Here is a 22,354-nt window from a genome sequence, read left to right as displayed (position 1 = left end):
CTCATTTATTCATTATGTGTGCACAAAAATCATTTTCATATATCTATAGCTGTAGCTAAAATCTTACACGTGTGGACACAAACACCTTGTTTAGTCACTGAGAAGATGCGTCAAAGGCTTGAGCACCCACTCCAGCGCCCGAGGAGCTACGAGAGGTCCTCAGGGCACTTCCCAGGGGTAGTTGCCTAGGGGAAGATGGTTTGACTCCCAGTTTCTTCTTAGAGTACTGGGAGGGGTAGTACGGATAATGTGTCATGCTCTCTACAGTGGGTGGTCCTCAGTGCAATGTGCGTGACAATCTCACTCAAACAGACTGAAAAGAAAGGAAACAATAGACATCAACTGAGCTCACAAAGACACAACAGCAGACCAGAACATATGACTCGACTATCTCAAAGAACTGATACAGACTTTGGCGTGGCAGCACACTCAGCTCCAGCCCAGAACTCACAGGTACAATGGGGGTGTCGAGGCTCAGATGTGCTGGGATGGTGAAGACGTGCTCTATGTATAGACTCACTCTAGACGACAACGTAAAAGATAATCTTGACCAAACCGCTACTACTCATATATACAACCATAAAGAGCCACCAACGGCTCATAAATGACAGCACCTAAGTCTATCTCCATTGGGTGGCGGTGGTGACCAGGCCATGATATTCACTAAATCACCGTATCCCTATCATGTGTCACTGCCCAGCGAGTCCATCTAGTGTGAACTGACCGGACCAAAGACCAACTGTAAAGTCCGAACTGTATTAACTGTCCTGTGAAAGTGACATTGTAGTCTGCTACAAGTTGCCCGCCACAAGACTGCTTCCCATCCCGGAGAGCGGAACTGAAGAATTGAAAGATCGGCAACCAGGTCTACTACTGGTAAAACTCCAAAAGGTGATATCTACTGTTGGTGGTCGGATGATGGAGGAGGAAGAGGCTGGTAGAAAGGTGGGTAAGGAGATGGAGGCCATGTGTATCGTGGGGGGTAGTGTCCATGACGAGGGTACATTGGATATGGAGTGGCCACCCCATGAGCAACAGCAGACTGAGTAGGGTGAGTAGGTGGAGCAGGTGAAAACCCAAGAAAAGACTGAGTAGGCTAAGAAGGCTGAGAAGGTGGGACAGGTGGAAACCTAGGAAAAGACCGAGTAGGCTGAGATGGTGGAACGGGTGGTTGGAATCCAGGGAAGCTGTAGAAGTGCTGAGGGAAAGAGGTGGACTGGGAGGGGGAGGCCATAGAGGGTCCATGAAACTGTGATGAAGCCAATCCTGCTGGCTTAGACTCCATAGTGGTAGGATTTGTTTTCTCAGTTGCTTGAGAATCCCCTGAATGGGCTTTGGAAACATCCGTCTGTATCTGTCGTGCCATAGTAGGAACTTGCGTAGAAACCGGAGTTGTAGCTATATCTGCAGCTATTTGTGAAATGGCTACAGCTTGGTATTTGACACATGAGGGAAACATTGTATGTACCACAGGAGAGAGGTCCTGAACTGCGGCCATATCATTTGCCTCTTTTAAGTGTATTTGTTGAGTGCGGACAATATGTTTGAGGTCCACTACCTGTTGAGTGAGAAATATTGAGCCTGAGCAATTAACATGTCCCTATCCATCGATCGTTGAAGGTGGCTGCGCACTTCCCTTTGCATACTGTCATAGACAGCGCGATGCAGACCGTTGGTACCTTGCAATGAGATGGCTGCATCATAATCATCGAAATGGCTCTTCTGTCCGCATCTAAAAGTCTGTCGGCTTGAGGCGCAAAATTGGCAAACATGTCAAGTTGCCCAGATGTAGGTGTCCCAGAGCTAGATGCCCCTGCAGTATCCCTCTGTGCCCCTGTACTAAGAGTAGTACGTGGTGCTGCCGACACAACTGGAGGTTGTGTTTTGGTGCCTGCAACACTACTCACAAGAGGTGGTGTGAAAGTAGAGATGGCCACAGAAGTAGTCATGCCCACTCTTGGTGTTTCAGTATTGACATCAGAGATTTTGACCTATGATTCAGAGAAGGGTAGTGTTGCTAGCTGCGCAGTCAAATCTTTTTGTACTTTTGCCCTCTTGCACAAGGTGCCTTTTCCTTTGGCCATTTTGGAACGGCCTTGTTCTTGTTCTTTGGCTTCATCTCGCAGGGTGGTTGCATCTGCCTTTTGCTGCATAATTTTTTTTTCCAAGAAAAAGATCCTTCTATTAGTTAATGAAAACTGCCCATAGGGCTACATCCACCTCTGCAAGAGAGGGCTACAACAAGCATGATGGGGAGACTCTCCCAATGAAAAAACAGCATATATACAATGGGGCTAAATCAAGAAATGGGAGGAGGGAAGAGCCACACAGGTGGACAGTAGTGCCATCTGAGCACCCCCTGGACCATGGTGTAGAAAGGCCCAGGGCGCCAGAGTTGAAGGAAAGCCTCGCGGCGCTCCCGCATGCGGTCGGAGCTGCCCTGTAGTCCCTCAAGCTGTCCTCTGAGAGTATGGATCAGCTCTAGCCAAAAGTCACGAACAGTCTCTGCTGGTGGCACAGGGCGAGCCTCAAAGATGCGGAAACAACGGGCCCGCCAGATGAACCAAAGAGCTAGGCCGCTGATGAGCTCCCAGCACTCCTCTCTCTCACTGCACCACTCCTGTGGAGTAAGGTCTGTAGCAGGCTGGAGTGCAGGTCGCCCCCCCTTATCACTATCATCCTGCTGGTGGAAGATAGCTCAAACTGTAGTGCCGGGCCCGTGAGGGTGGACCAAGCCGCTGCCCCCCAAGTGTATTGTCGAGCCGCGGAGAGGGCAGGCATCAGCCGAAGAACTCGTAGCCACACCTGCTGGGCCGAAGGACAGTCCCAAAGACAGTGTCGCTGACTCTCCACCAACTGGTCACAGGCTGTACATGCGGCCGAGAGACCACTATGCACAAGCCAGATCCCTACTGCTGTGGCTCTGTGTGCAACCAACCACTGGAACAAAGTGACGCGCCTCGGCTGTCTGGAGTTCCACAGCCTCTGCCAAAAAGCTGCCAAGAACTCAACTGTGAGACCCTCCCCCTGCCAATGACGTGCTGCAGCGGGGCGGGTCTCTCTCTGCGCTGCAAGTGTATGACGTCCAAGCTGAACAGTGTACTGAAAGAAAGGGACTCCTGGGCGGTCTGCAGAAGAGAAGGGGTCCCTCCATAGCCACTCACCAGGATCCCACTGTACTCGTGCCAGTGGACAACACTCCCAAGCCCATAGCCTCCAGTGTCCTGCCTCGAGAGCTGCTGGGTCAGGGTCTATGACGCAAGTCCTCCTACAGATGCCCACAACTCGGATCCTCTGGAAACAGCACTCTGCTACCTGCGGGGCCTCTACTGTAACTCGTTGTAATCGTCCCCCACCCTGAAGCTCAAAGAACAAGGCTGGGACAGTCTCTGAACAAGCCCTGACTGAGATGAGAACCTCAAGTCGTGTGAAGGCTCCCATCCATCGGGGTGCTACAGGCTCGAGAGGCGTGAGCCACTCAGTTGGAACTGACTCTGAGATGTCCTGATACATGCTCTGAACCCCTCTCATGCCCTGTAGCTGGACACCCTGCACCTCCTTTGACAAACCTGTGAACTCTAGCCAGTCACCTAGAGAGCGCGCTGGACCTGCTGCCATGGGACCCCATGAAACATGAGGCCTACTCCCAACCAGGTGGCCTCTCTGAGTGCTAACCATGGGGTTCCAGATGAGGGGCTGTCGTAGGCGCTCCTCCGTGCATGTCGGTTGTCTCTGCTCTAGGCCACGCCGTAAGAGCTCCCAAGAGCGAAGCAAACTCACAACGAATCGGTCCTCCAGTCTCCTGCTCAAACCAACTCGGCGCAACTCTGTAAAGATCCATCTGGTCGAAGGTTGCCAAGGGCCTCCTGACTGAGGCACCCTGGCACGAAGCCTCTGCAGCAAGAACTCTTTCCAGGGCTCCTCGCCTGGAAGAAGTCCTCTGACGACGAACTTCCCAAGAAGGGCTCTGCTCTGCTGTGCTGGATCAATGATCCCAAGCCCTCCCTGAGAACAAGGAAGTGTGATGACCGACCAAGGCACCTTGGCTCGGGCAACCTGAGTGTCGCGACTTGACCAAAAGAAGTTCCTGATCAGCCTCTACCTGGCTGATACAAGAACTCGAGAATATCTAGCAAGAAGTGATGTACCACATAGTTGCCAAAAACACCTGGTTGGCAACTACTACTCTACCAGCCAGCGAAAGTCGTGCTGAGCTCCAGTGGAACAGCTTTCTCCTGATGGACAGAAGAAGAGGAGCAATTTGCTGCTCGGGGGACAAATCCAAACCAACCTGACAACCCAAGTATCGAACTGCAGTCCCTGGGGGAATCCACATGAAACCCTCTCCTGGCATCCACTCTGACACAGGAGCACTGCCAACCGAGAAAGCCACTGTCTTTCTCCAGTTGATCAATGCGCCCGATGCACAGCAGAAGGTCTCAAGAGCTTGCCCACACCTGTGTAAATTGGCCTCCTGGCCCTCTAAGTACAAGGCTGAGTCTTCGGCAAACTCAGCGTCCAGAAGCTCATCTCCCCGTATCGGGAGTGCTAAGCCCCTCAAACCAACCTGCTGTGACACCAAAAATCTGCTCATCGCCTCCGCATAGAACAGAAAGAGAAAGGGGGCAAGAGGACAACCCTGTCTGACCGATCGTGTGAGCATGAAGCGCTCACCTCTACCTCCTGCCAAAAGCACCTGACTGTGAGCCTGTCTGTACAAAGCCGACACCCCTATGATCCAAGCATCTGAAAAGCCCATCCTGCGAAGCGTGCCCTCTAGAAAGTCCCAGTCAACTCTGTCGTATGCCTTCTCAAAATCGAGAAGAAGAATCACAAGGTCCTCCCCGCGGAGACGTGCCAGGGCAGAAGCCTCCCAGAAAGTGAAGATGTTGTCAAGGATACTGCGTTCCTTGACAAAACCTGTCTGAGTCCCATGTATAAGGCTCTCCAAAAGTGGCTGAATCCTCAAACTCAGAGCCTTGGCAAGAATTTTGTAGGCTGAGTTGAGGATGGTGATGGGGCGCCACTGTCGAATCTCATCCAAGGAGCCACCCTCCTTTGGAATGAGGTAAATTAGGCCCTCACTCATGCTATCCGGCATCACTCCTGTGTGCAAAATGTACTGAAAGGCACTACAAAGATCTGGGCCAAGCAAGTCCCAGTAGTCCAAGAAGAAGCTGGGAGTCAGCCCATCCTCACCTGGACAACTACCACGAGGAAGGGCCCTAAGAGCCGTGTGCAGATCCTCAAGCTGAAGAGGTATCTCCAGCCTCTGGCGCATCTCCTCAGTCACAAGACAAGGCATCTGCGCCCAAACCTGCTCCCTGCATGCATCCTGTCTCTCTGACTGGGGCTCAGCCGTCAGTAGCTCACGGTAAAAGTCAGTAGCAACTGCACGCATATCCTCAGGCTCACAAGCAACTGACCCATCGGGTCTCCTCAGCTGAGTGACCTTGGCATGCGAGTGCCGAGGTCCTACTGTCTCAAAAAAGGCACCTGTCACTCTGTCACCTACCTGAGTCCACTGAGATGCCTGTCGGTGAAAGGCAAACTCATGGCGCCTCTCCTCTGTGCAAGCAAGCTCCTGTCGAGCCTGCTGTAACTGCTCCTCCAACCATGGACTGTCTGGATGCTACTCCTGCATCCTCTGTAGTGAAGCAATGCCTCGTCTGAGACGCTGCTCTTCCTCTCTCGCTGCGGCCCGTCGAGCCAAAGACTCCTGGAGAAAAAAGTGGCTAAGCTCAGCTAGGCCTAAGGCCACTCTGTCTGCCGGTAGAGCCTGGCTTTCCATGCCCTCTGTCCAAAGAGCCTCTACCCTCTCTCTGAGTGCTGTGTCCAACAAGACCCGCTCTGGGATGCGAAGCATCATGCTCCCACTCCTCTGCCTGTCTGCCACTGTGAGGATCACTGGTGCATGGTCCGAGAAGGATGTCCCTGCCCGATGCCCACTGATCCCCCCAAGTCACTGAAGTGGTCACTAGTGTAGAAGCGATCTATCCGTGATAGATTCACTCCTCCCACTCTGCGGTCTGATCTAGAGAAGGCAAGACTCTCTGGAGGCCTCACAAAGCCAGAATGCTGCCATGTATCCGAGACCCTCAAGGTCATACACAACCTCTCCCAAGCTGCTAACTCGACTCCATGCACAGTAGCATGGCTGCCTCCGATCCTGTCAGAAGGGTCCTCCAACATGTTGAAGTCCCCTCCTACACACCAATGGTCAACCTGTGGCAAAGACTCAACAATCTGTGACCAAAACTCTGCACGAGCACTCGCCACATTGGGCGCATAGATGTTCAGGAAGCCCACAAGGCCACCCTAAACCTGCAAAGTAATCCACTGAGCCTTGCCTGGCACAATAATCCCTCTGCCCACAATGGCCTGCTGCAATGAGTCCGCAATAGTCATACATACCCCACCCTGGATGCCTCCAGGTCCAAAAGCAGCTGACCAAAAGGTATCATAACGTCCACGCAAAATCTGACCACAGCGCCGGATGCGGCTCTCAGACAAATGGTGCTCCTGAAGCATAAGGAGATCAATCTCTCCTCCCACAAGGCAACGCTGAAGCTCCTGCCGCAATCGGCCCCGCTGTCGCTGAAACTGGGGCCCACCTAATCCCTGCACATTCCATGAGACGATCCTCATGGGGAGCGATAGAGAATAGATGCAGCAGCAGCAGCAAGACGGGCTATCTTCGAGGCAGGCTTGGATGGGGAGTAATCCGCATCCGAGCGTCCTCTAGATAGGCGAGCCTGTAGTGAGTGCCTGGCCCAAGCCCAAGTAGAGCGAGCCGAGCGTAAAGCAACCTCCTCTGTCCAGGAGTCCTCATGTATGTATACATAGCAAGGCAAACACTGTGTATCAGCAAAAAAGTACACCACAATGTGCCTACATCCTGCTGAGTCTGGGGGTGTCACCGCAAACTTGGCCAGTGGCCACAAAGTCTGCAGCAAATCTGTAACTCCAAGTTCTCCCATGTGGTGAGAGAACTCGAGAACCTGTGTATGCAACTATCCCACCACTGAGTCGAGGACCACTCTGTCTCGGTCCTACCGCAGAGAGGAAAGGAGAAACCAACTGCTGAGTCCAAGGCCTCTGTCCCCCTAGCGGCGAGGAACAGAGCGTGGACCCTGAAGCAGGTTGCCTCGTGGTCTGCTGCGGAATCGCCGAGAAAGCGAGTGAATCCGTAATCGAAGAAGTCCCAGCGGCGTCGGAGGTCAATGCTCGTCAGACCACGAGGGATAGCTGCAAGGGAAGATGTCTGAATCTGCAAAGGGGGCCGCAAGAAGGGCTGACCCTCTCTCGCTAGGCGACTCGTGGCAAAAGCGCTGCCAAGAGATCTCCTAGCCGCCGGCGAGGGACCAGTCTCCTGAGTCGACAGTGGTACTGAAGCAGGAGGAGGGGGAGAAGGAGCTGGGGGGGGCGGAGGAGAAGAGAAGCGGGGCGGGACGACAGAGACAGGGGGGCGAGGTGGGGAGTGGGCGGGAGCAAAGGGCGGGGGAGGGGATGAGGGGAAATCTGAAGGTGGAGGGGCTGGCGAGGGTGAAACGGAAGAGAAGGTTGGCGTAGGATGCTCCTCCTGCTCAAGAGGACCAAAGCGGTTCCCCGTGGGAACCCACTGCTGCTGAGTAGGCACCTGAGGGCCACTCTGAGTGCCAGGCTGTCGCTGTGGCCCCTGGCGTCGACGGCCACGGGCCTGCTGCCACCCCTCTTCCACTGGAGCCCCAGGCTCGGAGGGTGGCTCAGAATCTGTGCGCTGTGTCGCTAGCTGAGGTTGCGGCCCAGCCTTGGCAGGCTGGGGCTGAGGCTGAGGTGCAGGTCGTGGTCTCCTCCGTGGACAGGCCTTCGCTAGGTGGCCCATCTGTCTGCAAATGAAGCACCGGTTCGGGAGACCCGAGTACTCCACACTCTGCCTAAACCAACCCCCACTCACCCAAGGCAAAAGGATGACCTTCGGGAGCGTGTGGGTATCTCTGACCAAAACTCGAACTGGAGGGATGCCGGCCGCCTTGGCAGCTACTGATGCTGCCGTACGAGGTGTCTCCAGAACAGTCCCGATGGCGGAGCCAATCCTGGAGAGCAGTGGAAGGTACTCCCTCCGTAAACCCGGAAAGCAGACTGAGATGGGGATGTCTGCCTCCTCTACGAGCACATCCGAAGTCGGGTCAAAACCGTGTCGCCACTGTCGAAAGTGGACGCGTGATGCTCGGATAGCCAGTGGACTCATAGCTATGACCTTGGAGGCCATCTCGGAAGTCTCGAACTCAATCTGGTAGTACCCCCGTCCGAGGATCTGGACATCCAAAATCTTGCCCACCTCTGTGAGAAGGCGGGCCTGGAGAAGGTCACGCAGCTCTCCTTTGCTGGGTCGGGTGCCGAGAATCTTGCAGATGACCGAGGTCGCCTGCAGACGCTCTACCTCATCGGCTAGGCTCGCTTGCTCTGTCGGTGAGAGAGCAAGTCGAATGGTGGGCTCAGCGGTGTCGGGCGAGGGGGCTTCGGAGGAGTCTCTCTGAGGTGGAGCATGAGCCTCCATTAGTGTCTGCTGCTCTGAAGGAGAAGGGCGGACGAGAAGGCCAACGCTTGAGAGCTCGGCAAGGAGAAACCAACTGAGAATCCACTGCCAGGCAATTCAAACGAGGCCTTCGGAGGAGGGGGGGGGGGGGGGGGGGGGGGGGGGGGGGGCGGGGGCGTGGGGATAAGGGGCTGGAGCGGCGAGGCAGCGGGCAGCGAACAAAAGGGGGGGCAGCGGGCGGGGCTGCACTCTGGATGGGCTACGCGCAGGCTGGGTGTAAGCTCAGCAGCGCGCGTGGACAGATAGCGCGCAGGCAGAGGCAGCGCGCAACAGGGGCAGCGCGAGGGCGAGGGCGAGGGCGAAGGGGGGGCTATGGCGCGGGGAAGCAAGAGCAGCCGGGGGGGGGGAGGGGAACGCGCAGGAGCAGCAGCGACCCTCGCAGGTTCTCTTTTAGTTGTTTGCTGCATAATTTGCACTACCCAATACATAATAGGGGCTGCATAGCAATTGAACCTCTCCGCTTTCCCTTTACGTTGAGTCCGAAATTGCTTTGCCCTGTCCTATAGCGCTCTAAATAGCAGATGGTGAAACGGATACGGTAGACAGTGGTAGAGACAAAAAAAAGCATCGCATATTCCTGGAGAACTTGGAGAAGATGGAACTACTGCTCTTTCCGGTGCGCGCAGTAAAAAATAATATTGTAAAATTGAATACAGCTGCTGACTCCTGTGATAGTCTGCATGTGAGTGCAGCAACAGTTCTTGGCATGCATTTGCAGTGTCTTCTGGGGAGAGATTCGAGAAGGTTTTGGTGGCGGGCAAAAGTGCCAGCACATTCAATATTCCCATAGCCTATCCAATATCCTCCACTGTAAGTGTAATTCCATTTAGCTTTGGAAAAGTAAGCAAGAGGGCACTTAGCTTGGCACTGGAGATTGTGCAGGACAAATCGGCCTGAACCAAATTTTGGAGACCCAAGTGTATCATTTGCTGCTGAGAGAACACATCTTTGAGTGCCGGGTTTGGCGCCTGTAAATGATAGATCATTAGTAAGGGTACCTTCGAGATTGCACCAAAAGGGCGAGGCACCTGGAGAGTGGTGACCTTGCCAGCAGTGACTGATTGGGGTGAATCTTCCTCAGAAGATTCTCCTGAAAGTTGCTCTGAACTAGGAGTATAGTATGATTTATTGTCAGATGTATCCCCAGAGGAGGCAGAGGACTCTTCCTCGGACTGTAGGTGCTGCTCTCGATTCCTAGTACGAACCATCTTGATAAAATATACCCGAGAATCTGCAACTAATGAATTCTTAAAAACCTGTATTCTTAAGTCCTCACTGTAGCAAGAGCAAGGTCGAGATCAAGCTGCCGTCATCAAGGAGCACGGAGAGATAGGAACACCGGAGAGAGAGAGGAACGCCTGGAGATGGAGGAGGAACGCCTGGCGATGGCCAAAGATGTTGGCGATGGAAGCTGACTGAAGGGAGAACCAGCGCTTGATTTTATAGACGTTATCTGGTTTTTCTTTTTTCTTTTCGTTGGGCAGTGCTTTCTGTAGGGAAAAATTAAAGCATTTTAAGTATGCTTTAGCGTGTTATTTGGCTTACGTGTAGGCGGTAGAAGCCACGGGCGAGGGCAGCGGGGAAAGGCGAGGCGAGATGGCCAGGCCCGGAGGGCGAGGGCGATGGGGGGGAAGAGGGCGAGGGGCGAGGGCGAGGGCGAGCGCGAGCAGAGAGGGGGAGGGGAGGTCGAGAGGCGAGGGCGAGGGGAGAGGGCGAGGGCGAGGGGAGGGGCGAGGGCGAGGGCGAGGAGATAGGGGGAAGGCGAGAGGCGAGGGCGAGGGGAGGGGCAAGGGCGAGGGGCGAGGGGAGAGGGGAGAGGGCGAGAGGAGAGGGTAAGGGCGAGGGGTGAGAGGAGAGGGCAAGGGCGAGGGGCGAGGGCGAGGGTTGGTGGCGAGGGTCAGGGCAGCAAGGCGAAGGGATGCTTCAAGGCGAGGTCACATGGATTTTTTCGAGGCAATCAGAAGCAAAGTGAGTGAGTGAGAGGACATCAGAAGCACCAAACAGGCAAAGGGACTAGCAAAGCAAGAGCAAGGAAGATTCATGGAATGCGGAAATCATCTAACCCCTCTGAAAGAATCCGTGGTAGATAAAAACGCGAAGTAAAATTGCTAGTGAACATGGTACCTTCATAAATACCCAATTCAAGAACAGTAAGGCTTATATGCATAGCAAAAGGAACTTAGTGTCACTTGAGATGCTATAGATCAACAGAATTTTGTACTTTGTAAAAAGGCATGAGTCGGGTTGAGGTAGTGGGTAGGTTAAGCCCAAGACTAGAATCATTCTTACAGAGCAGAAGAGGGGTTACATAGGATACAGATAGAGAGTGAAGAAGAGGGTTTTTCCAATTCTAGAATCAAGCCCATTGAACGCAATAGAGTCAGCAGAAGGAGAGCTGTATAAGGAGAGGGTGTATGAGATAGGATGAAAAACAAACAACAGAAAGAGGGATGTCAAAGATAGTGATCCAGAAGATATTTAAAGGTTCAGGAGTCGGCGAAGATTACACTTGATTTTAGACCGTTGATTGTCAGCTTAAGCTTGATAGCATTTGATCCTAGATCCATTGCCTAAAGGCAGCGGAACTCCTTCAAGGGTGGCTAATTGTACAGCCCCTTGGGTAGAAGCTCCATCACCTTATATGGTCCTTGCCATGCTGGGACCAACTTCTTTGCTTTTTTCAGATACTTAGCTTGATAAAGTAGCACAAGTGCTCCTTGCGTTATTTGCGGCTTTCTGAGATGGCGATCATGCCAGGCTTTGCGACGAAGCTGCTCTGCTTGCAAGAGAAGCCAAACTTCGGCTTTTATCCAGAAGGAAAAGACGAGAGACAGGTGCCGACCCCAAATCTCCATTGGCACGCAGAGTACCGACTCGCGGAGAACCTGAGTTGAATTCGAAGGATGCTATTGCTTCCAGACTGAAAGCTAATTGAAATGGGGTGTGATTGGTTGTGGCTTTGAAAGAAGTTCGGTATGCCCAAAGGGTGCCGTGGATAGCTTGAGCCCAAGTCGAAGGATGAAGATGACATGCTTTCCACAGAAGTGCTATCAGAACCTTATTAGTGCTCTCAGCCTGCCCGTTTGCTCTAGGGTAATAGGAACAAGATTTCGGTGAAAAATCTTGTAGTTGGCAAGCAAGGTTGAAATCGTTTCATTCACAAAGTGACTACCCCTATCACTGGTGATTTCCAAGGAACATCCAAACCTGCACAAAATATTTTCGTAGAGAAACTTGGCTACCGTAGTGCCAGTGCAATCCGTTGTTGCCAGTACTTCTGCCCACTTTGTTGCATAATCTGTAGCCACTAGGAGATACTTCGGATTACCTGGTTGGGCGGAGGGAGTAATTGGACCTACAAAATCAATGCCCCATCTCTCAAAGGGTTGCCATGCCATAGAGACCTGCAGAGGACGGTTTGACTGCTTGCTTGGTTTAGGGCCACAGCGCTGACACACATCACATACTTTTACATAGGCAATTGCATCCCGAAAAACATAGGGCCAACATAAGCCACACTAGATAATCTTCTGGGTAGTAATATGACCAGGGTAATGGCCACCAGTGGGACCACTGTGGGCATCCTCCAAAATATACTCGACTTCATGAGGGAAGACACACCGCCTCAGAACACCATCCTATCCTGACTGAGTGAATGGCCTAGACTTCAACAACAGTCGTCCTGCAGTGGAGAAGCGTTCTTTGGGTACACGCCAGTAGAAAGCAGATGCAAAACATCGCCGTACCATTCTGGAGTGGTATCCACCTTAAAGAGACTGCTATCTGGGAAGTCGTAGCAACCTCCGCTGCTTCTTCATCCGTGTGAATGTGAGAGAGGTGGTCGGCAAGGACATGATGTTTGCCGGGCCTGAGTACCACTTCGAAATCAAATTCTTGGAATAAGAGTAGCCATCGCCATACTCGACCTTCAACGTGCGGCTTGTTGAGCAGATAGCGCAGGGCATGGTGATAAGTTATAACTGTGAAGTGGACCCCTAATAAATAATGCCAAAATTTTTGCAAAGCATACACAATAGCCAAACCTTCCCTTTCTGTGGTGCTATAGTTGCGCTCTGCCTTTGTGAGTAGACGACTTGCTAGTGAACAGGGTGATCCAGGTTGTACTCCTTGCTAGGCTGAGTCAGCACAGCCTCCACAGCCAGTTGACTGGCATCAGTATGCACATGAAAAGGGAGAGAACAATTTGGAGCCACTAGGATAGGTGCTTCAGTGAGGCGTTTTTTGAGGTATGCAAAAGCTTCAGCCTCTGCAGTAGCACTGGTTAGGCGGGTTAGGGGTTGAGCCACTTGTGCATATATGCGTATAAACCGGCGATGATAGCCTGTATGGCCTACAAAGCTCTGCACCCCTTTTGGGCTGCTGGGAGGTGGTAACTTTAAGATTGCCACGATTTTCTCTCGGTCAGGCGCTAAACCTTTAGCAGACACCACATGGCCTAGAAGTGTGCCCTCAATGACCAAAAAATGACATTTGTTAGGATTTACCTTTAGGCGTGCCTCTCTGCACCTAAGGAAGACAGCAGAGAGCTGAGCGAGGTGTTCCTTTAGATTTTCCACTGGGGTTGAACATTGAGCACCTGAGAAGGTCGAAAAATCGTCCATGAAGATGCGAAGATGATCCGTAAGCAGAGGACAAAAGATGAGATATACCGCCCGATTGAAAGAAGGTGGAGCGTTTTTCAACCCAAAAGACATTCTAGTGTATATAAAAATACCCCAGGGAGTCACAAAGGCCGTTTTCAGTTGATCACCTGGATGGATGCCCAACTGATTGTATCCACTAAAGCCATCCATGAAACTGTACAATACATGCCCTGCTACATCTTCAAGCACACGCTCAGTGAAAGGTGTCGGGAAACCATCTGGGATGGTTATCTTATTCAGAGCGTGGTAATCTACACAGACACGGATTTTACTGGACTGGTTCTTAGGAGCTATCACCATGGGTGATAACCACTCAGAGTGCTCCACAGGTAAAATGATCCCCGCCTCTTGCATTTTTTCTAGCTCTGACTTGACAGCCTCAGCATACCTCGGGGTTGAGCTTGTAAGCTCGGCCTCTTACAGGCTTAGCCCCTTCAACCAGAGGTATAGTGTGGACAACCAATTCTGGTGAGATTCCCTCCAAATCCTTGTAGGACCAGGCAAAAACATCTTTAAAAGAGTGTATAAAAGAAACTACCTGATTGAGTAACGCGGGATGCTCCCATTACCAAGCTGCTAAGAGTACGTACTGGACTGGTTCTTAGGAGCTATCACCATGGGTGATAACCACTCAAAGTGCTCCACAGGTAAAATGATCCCCGCCTCTTGCATTTTTTCTAGCTCTGACTTGACCGCCTCAGCATACTTCGGGGTTGAGCTTGTAAGCTCGGCCTCTTACAGGCTTAGCCCCTTCAACCAGAGGTATAGTGTGGACAACCAATTCTGGTGAGATCCCCTCCAAATCCTTGTAGGACCAGGCAAAAACATCTTTAAAAGAGTGTATAAAAGAAACTACCTGATTGAGTAACGCGGGATGCTCCCATAACCAAGCTGCTAAGAGTACGTGCTGAGGGTTGTCAGGATCTCCCAGGTTGACTTCTTTGACCGGGTCGGGAGGTGTAGCTGGAGAGGGTGCTTCCGAAGATGAAAAGTGAGCTGCCTCTTGGAGCTTCGAGATATCATGTGCTGGTGTTTGATCGATTGGAAACTCCGCATACTCTTCTTGTAACCATCCTGGTGGAAGCTCCTCGAACGGTAAATCTTCAGACACAGACATCACAGAGTGCTTTTGAAGGGGCGGGGCGTCCGACCTGGGAGATGTTAGAGGAAGGGGGAAATCTTTGGTGAGCTCCTGCAGAGGAGATTTCTTCCACCTTCGGTGATGTGTTATAGGTTCCCCGAGGCCGACGGCTTCCATCAGAGGATCAGTTGAATCATGAGAATTAGGGGCTGACACACTTCTTCAACTGGTCCACTGTCTGCTGCAGGACTACTGTCTGCTGTAGGACTTGGGACATTGGTGTCCGCCTGAGGAGCTGGGAGAGAGGGTGTTACGGGCACATGTGAGTTTTGAATAGAGACCACATAGCATGGCATCGAGGTGGTAGCTTCCAACCATTGCAGCAAGTCTTCGTCAGACCCGTCAGGTGGGATGGGCTGCTCAGGGTCAAGGTTGGACTGTACTGACAATGAGCTGTGATGAGCCATTGAATCCATCCCTCCATCTAGCCGAATTGGTTGCATGGGGGAGCCAGGAGTATGTATCAACATGGCGTCGTTTCCCCAATCATGAAGTGCCTTAGTATGCCGCAACCATGGTCTACCAATCAGCAAAGGAAATCCTCCCTCCACCTGAGGAAGACTGACCACCACAAAATCCAAGCTAAATGTGAAGTCTTGTACCCTCAGAGGCACCTTCTCTACTATGCCCACAGGGTAGACTGTCCTCTGGTCTGCCAATGTAACAGCGAATGGAGCAGGGCGGGTAGGCTGCAGATCTAAGGTCGACATAGTAAATTCTGGCATTAGATTGATCCCAGATCCACCATCCACTATGACGCCCGAGAATTGATGCCCAAGAATAGATACAGTGAGACGAGGACTTTTGTAGTCGGTGAGGGGAACAACTGGATATGAAATCATGTAGGACTCCAATGGTTGCACAGGTAGGTACCCGCCACTAGGCCCTGTACCAGGGTACAAAGACTCAATTACTGAGAGGGTGTCACTTCTGAGGGTTGCATCTAGCCGGAGCATCTCGTAAAGGGACACTTGTTGAAAGGTGTTCTTGAAGATTGCTTCCGCTGTGGGCTTAGCTCCTACAATCTAGGCCTCCTTGGAAACTTTGACCCGTTGCAAGTGAGCCACTGCTACCAGGAAGGCTCCATCAATGTCCGAAAGCATAGAGATTGGCCTATTCTTTTCACCACTTAAGGGCTCGACAGTTTGATCAGGTTGCGGAAGTGAAGGACGAGATGGTCCTGTTGGCAAGCTTAAGCCCAGGGCTGCTCTTTGTGCCCGAGTGAGCACGCCTGCGGGCTCTGCCACTACTTGTGGCCGAACTGTATGAGTAGCAGGTGCTGGCTGAGGGGTGGTGTTCACTTTGATTAGATTGATCTTTGGGAATGTGAACTCTTGTTGGTTTTGAGTCGGGCCTGAAGATGAGGATGCCCTTTGCTTGGGACAATCCTTACTGTAGTGGTCCTTAGACTCCAGACAATTTCTGCAAGGAGGAGACCCTTTAGGTGAAGGACACTTACTTTGGTAATGCCCATATTCACCGCATCTGTAGCATAGGATTGGCCGATTAGACGGACGAAACGGGGGACGAGGTGGTCACTGCTCTTGTTGCTGCATGGAGTTGGAGGCTGAGGTGTAGAAGCTTTGGGGAACCGAAGGAGTACTAGCATGATAAAAGTTGGGGGATGCAAAGTTGTTGTGCATACCTTGCTGCATAGGAGGTGTTGTCAGCAGAGGTGGCAACGGGTTTTGATGGCCATAGGGTGAGACCATGCTGGATGCAGGTGCTAGTCCTTGTTGGAGAGAAGGACCTAGACTTTGTTGTATTTTCCGCAATCCTTTGATATAGTAACAATCCTTGTCTTCGTGCCCAGATTTTTCGCAGAAGTGGCAATAAGCCCGAAGGGGACAGTCCTGTGGAGGATGTCCTGGAGAGCGACAAGATCTGCATCATACCATAGCTTTAGTCTCCTGCTGAGACCGATGCTCTTCTAGCTCTCTCTTGATTTGATCCAAAGCCTCAAGATGTGATGGTTTCTCTTGTCTAAGAGAGATTGATTTCTCTTCTTGGAGAGCGCGTTGTAGTTTTAGGGCTTCAAGTTCTCTGCGCAAAGAAGTCAATGGATCAGCAGGACTACTTTCCGAGAACACAGAGGGAGTCTCTATGTGAGGAGAGTTGTTGAACAGCTTCCTAGCCCCCTCTATCCTAGTAGTAGCTGCGATGAATTCCTCCAAAGTGGCGTCAGGTCGGAGGCTCTCTTGGAGTTTTTGCTGAGAGGTTTTGGGGAGCGCCTTCTCCACCCACTTCTTAACCATGAATTCACCGGGTTGCTGGGGAAGCTTGGCAACCAGAGACTTGGTTTTAGTCATAAGCTCTGCAAAAGTTTCCTCTGGTTGGAGCACCATGTTGGACAACTCATCCAACACTTTCTCCTATGGTAGTCACCTGGCCTAAAAGCTGCACAGAATTGTTGTCTTAAGGCTGTCCAAGTTGCAAAATGGTTCTCTGCAAACTGGCTGTACCATTTGTCTGCTAAGCCGTCCAAGGTGGATGGAAAGAGTACCAAATAAGCGTCTTCTCTGTTAAGACCACGACCTCTACAGAGAGATACGAACCTCCTTGCATGGTCGTCAGCATCTTCTGAAGAGAGTTCTTTGAAGGTGGGGAACTTGATGTTTACCTTGGCCAACACAATAGCCAACGCCTCCATGGCCCCTTGCTGAGCCTGTTGCTCAATAGCCTGCTGTAGCAGAATAGGAGAGAGCTTTACTGGAGAAGGTGATCTGGAAGATGTGGAACGGGATGAAGGAATGGGGGATGTCGTATGTGGAGGTATGGGTGATGAGGTTAATGGACTTCTACTAGGTACCAAAGGTCGTCTTCTGTTATAGTACTTCAGAGGGCTCAGTAGTGCGCTTTGACGCTCGACTGACCGCCTTGTATGTGTCATGTAGTGACCACCAATCCAACCAAGCTTTGGGCAAGAAGACCCTTCTGTGGGCTGAACAACACAGGTCTAGACCAGGACAAGTGAAGATAGTGACTAGACCACCTGCAAGTGAGGATAGTGACTAGACCACTTGGTCCAGGACCAGCGACTAGACCACCTAGCTGAACCAGGACGAGGAGGATTGGACCAGGACTAGCAAGGACTAGACCAGGACCTGGGACGAGGACGAGGACTGGTTGGACCAAGGTGAGAGAGGACCAGACCAACAAACTATCTACACAATGCAAGCAAGTGGGCAAAGCTAGGTAACAACCAACTAGGTTCACGATTTGTATCTCAACAAAGAGTGAGACTTCATTTGAGGTCCCACCGTGATCGCCAAAATGAGAGCACTTGTAGTGCGGATAATGTGTCGTGCTCTCTACAGTGGGTGGTCCTTAGTGCAATGTGCATGACAATCTCACTCAAACAGACTGCAAAGAAAGGAAACAATAGACATCAACTGAGCTCACAAAGACACAACAGCAGACCAGAACATATGACTCGACTATCTCATAGAACTGATACAGACTCTGGCGTGGCAACACACTCAGCTCCAGCCCAGGACTCACAGGCACAATGGGGTGTCGAGGCTCAGATGTGCCGGGATGGTGAAGACGTGCTCTGTGTATAGACTCACTCTAGACGACTACGTAAAAGATAATCCTAACCAAACCGCTACTACTCATATATACAACCATAAAGAGCCACCAACGGCTCATAAATGACAACACCTAAGTCTATCTCCACTGGGTGGCGGTGGTGACCTGGCCACGATGTCCACTAAACCACCGTATCCCTGCCACATGTCACTGCCTAGCGAGTCCGTCTAGTGTGAACTGACCTGAACAAAGACCAACTTTAAAGTCCAAACTGAACTAAGTGTCCTGTGAAAGTGACACTGTAGCCTGCTACAGGAGGTGCTTGGTTGAGACCTTTATAGTGCTTACCAGCACATTCGTCACATTGGGGAGATGCCTGACAGCATGAGCGAGGGATTGATCTACCTTATCTCCGAGGAGGGAGGCTCCTTGGACGAGATTCAGCAGTGGCGACCCATCACGATTCTCAACCCAGCCTACAAAATTCTAGCAAAGGCTCTGGATTCTAGAATTCAGCCGCTACTTGAGAGCAGTTATACATGAGACACAGATACGTTTTGTCAAGGAGTGCAGCACCCTTGACAACATTTTTACCTTCTGGGAGGTGATTGCCTTCGCACATCTCCGAGGAGAAGATCTTGTGGTACTCCTCCTCTATTTTGAGAAGGCGTATGACTGAGTTGATTGGGGCTTTTCCTTGGGGTCACTATGCATCAGAGGAGTGTTAGCTCTCTACAGGCGTGCACAATGCATACAATCAGGTGTTGTTGGCAGGGGGAAGAGGGGAACGTTTCATACTCACTCTCTCAGTTTGATAGGGCTGCCCTCTTGCTCCCTTCTTGTTCCTTTTCTATGCTGAGGCGATGAGCAGGTTCTTGACCTCACAGTTTGCGAGGACTGCAGCCGCCTATCTAGGGAGAGGAGCTCCTAGACACCGAGTTTTCTGACGACTCACGTTTTTTTTTGGAGGGCCAGGAGGCCAACTTGCACACTGAGGCACATATCTGGACAGTTGTCAAATGAGAAAAAGCTCGAATGGTCAGCCACAGTTGTTAGTTGAGCAAAAGCGGGAATGGGTAATACAAGGAAAGTGTTACACGTGTGGAGAATAAGAGCTGCATCTCGGCAAAATGTCCGACAAAGTGCGACAAGGAAGCGGATAAGCCAGGGACATCTAAAGCAATTGAGGAATGGAAGGCCAAGAAAGCAAAGACAAATGCAGGACTTCTGTCAGATCTTTTAGAAGTCTTTCGAGCGCTACAGAGCGTCGGGAAAAATACAAGATCAAGAGGCATTGATCTTCTTCGACAACAGAGCCAAGGCCAAATTCATTTCACCAAAGATGGTGGCAAAGTTGGAAGTCAAGCCTGAGGAGATGGGGCCACAGATGGATACATCATTTGCGGCACTCACATGAGGCTGCAATGACACCTTTGATCAACAAGCCCCGTTTGCATATTCAAGAGTATGTTGGACAGGAGGACTTCCATACCATGCCCTTGGAGGGGTGTGATGCTCTCTTGGGAATACCTTGGCAATTACACAAGAATAATGTCATAGCGGAGTCTTGAGCTAGGAAACTCCCGTTGAAGAATCGGGGCTGGACCTTGTTATTGATGTCAAGCTCATTACGGAATCTGTCTCTCTTGTACCAACTTCTTCCCTTTCCACCATACTGAGACCTTTTTTGTAGGTTGTATCTTATAACATCAAGATGACACTGATATTTTGTACACGGTTTTGTCGTGTTAGGCCAATTCTCTTTGGCCTCTATAAGAGATTAATCAAATCTTTCTTTCTTGGGTAAATAGTTTGCCAATGTACTTTTAAGTCTCATTTTGTGATATTACTTTCTCTCTCCCATCACAGTTTTCCAGGTTCATTTTAATTGTGTTGTGGGCTTTGGCCTACTTCTTTCCAATTGGATTCAAGGATTTCAGCTCTGTGGATTTTACAAAGTTTGTATCAGATTGGGCCTAGTTTTGTAAGGCCAGCTATCTTTTCACATCAAGTAAACATAGTTGGTTTTAACAGGAGCCTTTTTTTCTCTCAAAAGAAAAAGATGGGAGTATGCACCTTTTAGAATGGCTCCTTCCATTCCCAAAGGAATCTTGTGAGCTTTGGCTTTTGTTCCACCTTTTTGCAGATAAATAGAAACCTGTTTCTTTAAAGGAGGACACGAGGTATGGGAATTGGCTGCTTGCTCACTTGAAATGGGTGGATAGGCAGGTGGTGAGGTAGCTTAAGGGGTTGCCTTGTGTCCTCAGATATTGCGTCTAAGCTGCTTTTCAACCCAACTCAGTGCTTGCAAGAATGCTGCTAAGGGAGATTCCTCACTATCGCTTCACTGAGAGAGCACTCTTACTCGATGTCCACAAAGGGATCGTTCTTGAAACCTATGACATGGATGTTGACATAGTTTATGTGGCATACAGTGAAACATACCTGCATATAATGTTGAGCTCGTGCATTCCAAGGTGCTGATAGGATGTTTGGATGAGCATTGATAGGTTGATGAGGTATTGATTAGATAGGCATCTGAGGCTATGGAAAGGCAAGATAATTTTGCGAACAAGAGGAATGCGAGCTAAATTTTGTAAAGAGGGGTAATATGAGCCAGATATTCATGTAATATTATCACACTGTGCCACCCACATGGATTTAGCAGCAAGGCTCATTACAAGTGAGGACTGTGGAATAGTGAAATTATCTATATCCTGTCTGCTCTATGATTGTGAGTGAAAAGTGAAAATCAAGCATGCTTTTTCCTTGCACAATGTAAGTACCAGCATGGCTATCATTTGTGAGCGGTAAGCTGGTAAAATGCGAAGCGTGTTCAAGCTAGATATAATTTGTAGTCAACTCTTTGGTGGTGCATAGGTTCTTTTGAAGCATGCTCATACTGCATATGAGTTCTGGAATGGTGGCTATGAGGTCAAACCTTGGGCAACTAAATCACAGACACCAATGACCCTTAACACGACTTCCACATAAGAATGGTTGGTGAGTGCCTGTTGTTGTAACAGAAAGTATTCATTCACATGAATGAAGTGCAACCTAGGCACGTGTAAACACAGAAACATAAACGAAAATGAGACAAATCAACACAGAAAATGTCTAATCGTGGGCACATTGACAAAAATGGTGGAGTTCATTCCTACTACTAGGAGGTGAAAACACCAAAGTTAGTTAACTAAGTTATTTTGTTGAACATTTTTACAAGCTGTATGGCTTACCAACACATGAATGCAGTATCTACAGTTTTTTGGTGTTCTGGAATTTGTTTTTTGACGTGTTTTATATTTCTCATATATGGCGATGCATTTTTTCTGGATTTTCAGCACCATCCTGAGAATATTTTGGATGGATTTGACGCCCTCATGATTAAGACTTATGCAAAAGCCAATGAAGGACACCCACACAGGAGGAATAAACACAATTTGAGACATGTTAAAAATGCTATCATGCCCGCAGAAAATGAAAGGCCAAGCACAGTCCTTGTGTGCCAAAGAGTTGATGAGAAAGCATTGGGGAATGGGCCACAAGCTGTTGATAGTGTTGAAAATGACCCACAAGAAAACAGTGCTGCCAAGATGTCAATGCTCGTTGAAAGCGGAAGGTCAATAAATAGACTACAAGATAAGGACATGGTGCAAAAGGAACTGGCAGAAACCAATCCGAATGTGGCAGAATTAGACCTGGAAGCCTTACAGCAAGAAATTCTTGAGCTAAAGAGGGATAATTGCAAGCTTGGAAAGCTCCTAAAGGTCTCTGCTGTTACACTATTTTCCCTTTATGTTTAAAAGTACTGCTAAATTGGATACATGATTGGAGAATTAGGTACTGGCATCTTTTTATCACACATTAGAGAATATATAAGATTCATTGATTATAAATTATAATCAGGCTATACAAAGTCTGAGGCCGGTAGTTTTATCTGATATTACTGGCTTAACTCTGCTTGTAGATAGCATCTAGCACATTGTTTAGTTTTCAGTCAGATGGAGCTAAAGATGTTTAGCATATTGGTTGGTATAAGTGGCTGGTTTTCCAGTTTTTGACAGAGTACAGCTACCGGGATTTGTATGAACTGCCACTGCCTCAAGTTTACATTACAGTTATGGCTCTCTCATCCAATGAGCTGGGCATTTATCTAGCAGGGTTTGTTTACAAGCTAAGCACTGCATAGTGCAATCCAGATTCTCATATGAGTCAATCTAGAAGAATTTTTGTTTCCTTGGGTCCTCAGATAATGCAAGAGGAAAGAGTTTCCTTCCCCTTTACGTCTTTCCTACAGACTTCTTGGAGGTGTCTAGAGCTCTTAAAACATCTTAACGTTGTAAATACCATGGTGTGACCCTTTTGGCCTCTTGCATCAAATTAGTTATTTTTCAAGGTTTTTTCCTCAAAGAAGACCCTGATGCTGAAATTGTGACTCGC

General features: G+C 50.1%; 1 protein-coding gene across 1 annotated transcript in view; it reads left to right on the top strand.

The window, feature by feature from the left end:
- LOC147421071 (uncharacterized) overlaps positions 1-22,354 on the top strand; it is a 108,367-nt gene that overhangs the window by 10,076 nt on the left and 75,937 nt on the right. Inside the window, exon 5 of the mRNA XM_086504359.1 lies at positions 21,256-21,681. Coding sequence (XP_086360485.1) covers positions 21,256-21,681 — 426 coding nt within the window. The remainder of the gene's footprint in view (positions 1-21,255; positions 21,682-22,354) is intronic.

This window comes from Adiantum capillus-veneris, chromosome 28 (genome assembly GCF_014529385.1).
Source record: "Adiantum capillus-veneris isolate H3 chromosome 28, ASM1452938v2, whole genome shotgun sequence".
Lineage (NCBI taxonomy): Eukaryota > Viridiplantae > Streptophyta > Polypodiopsida > Polypodiales > Pteridaceae > Adiantum > Adiantum capillus-veneris.
Note: the sequence above shows the minus strand (reverse complement) of the source record. Positions and strands in the feature narration are given on the sequence as shown.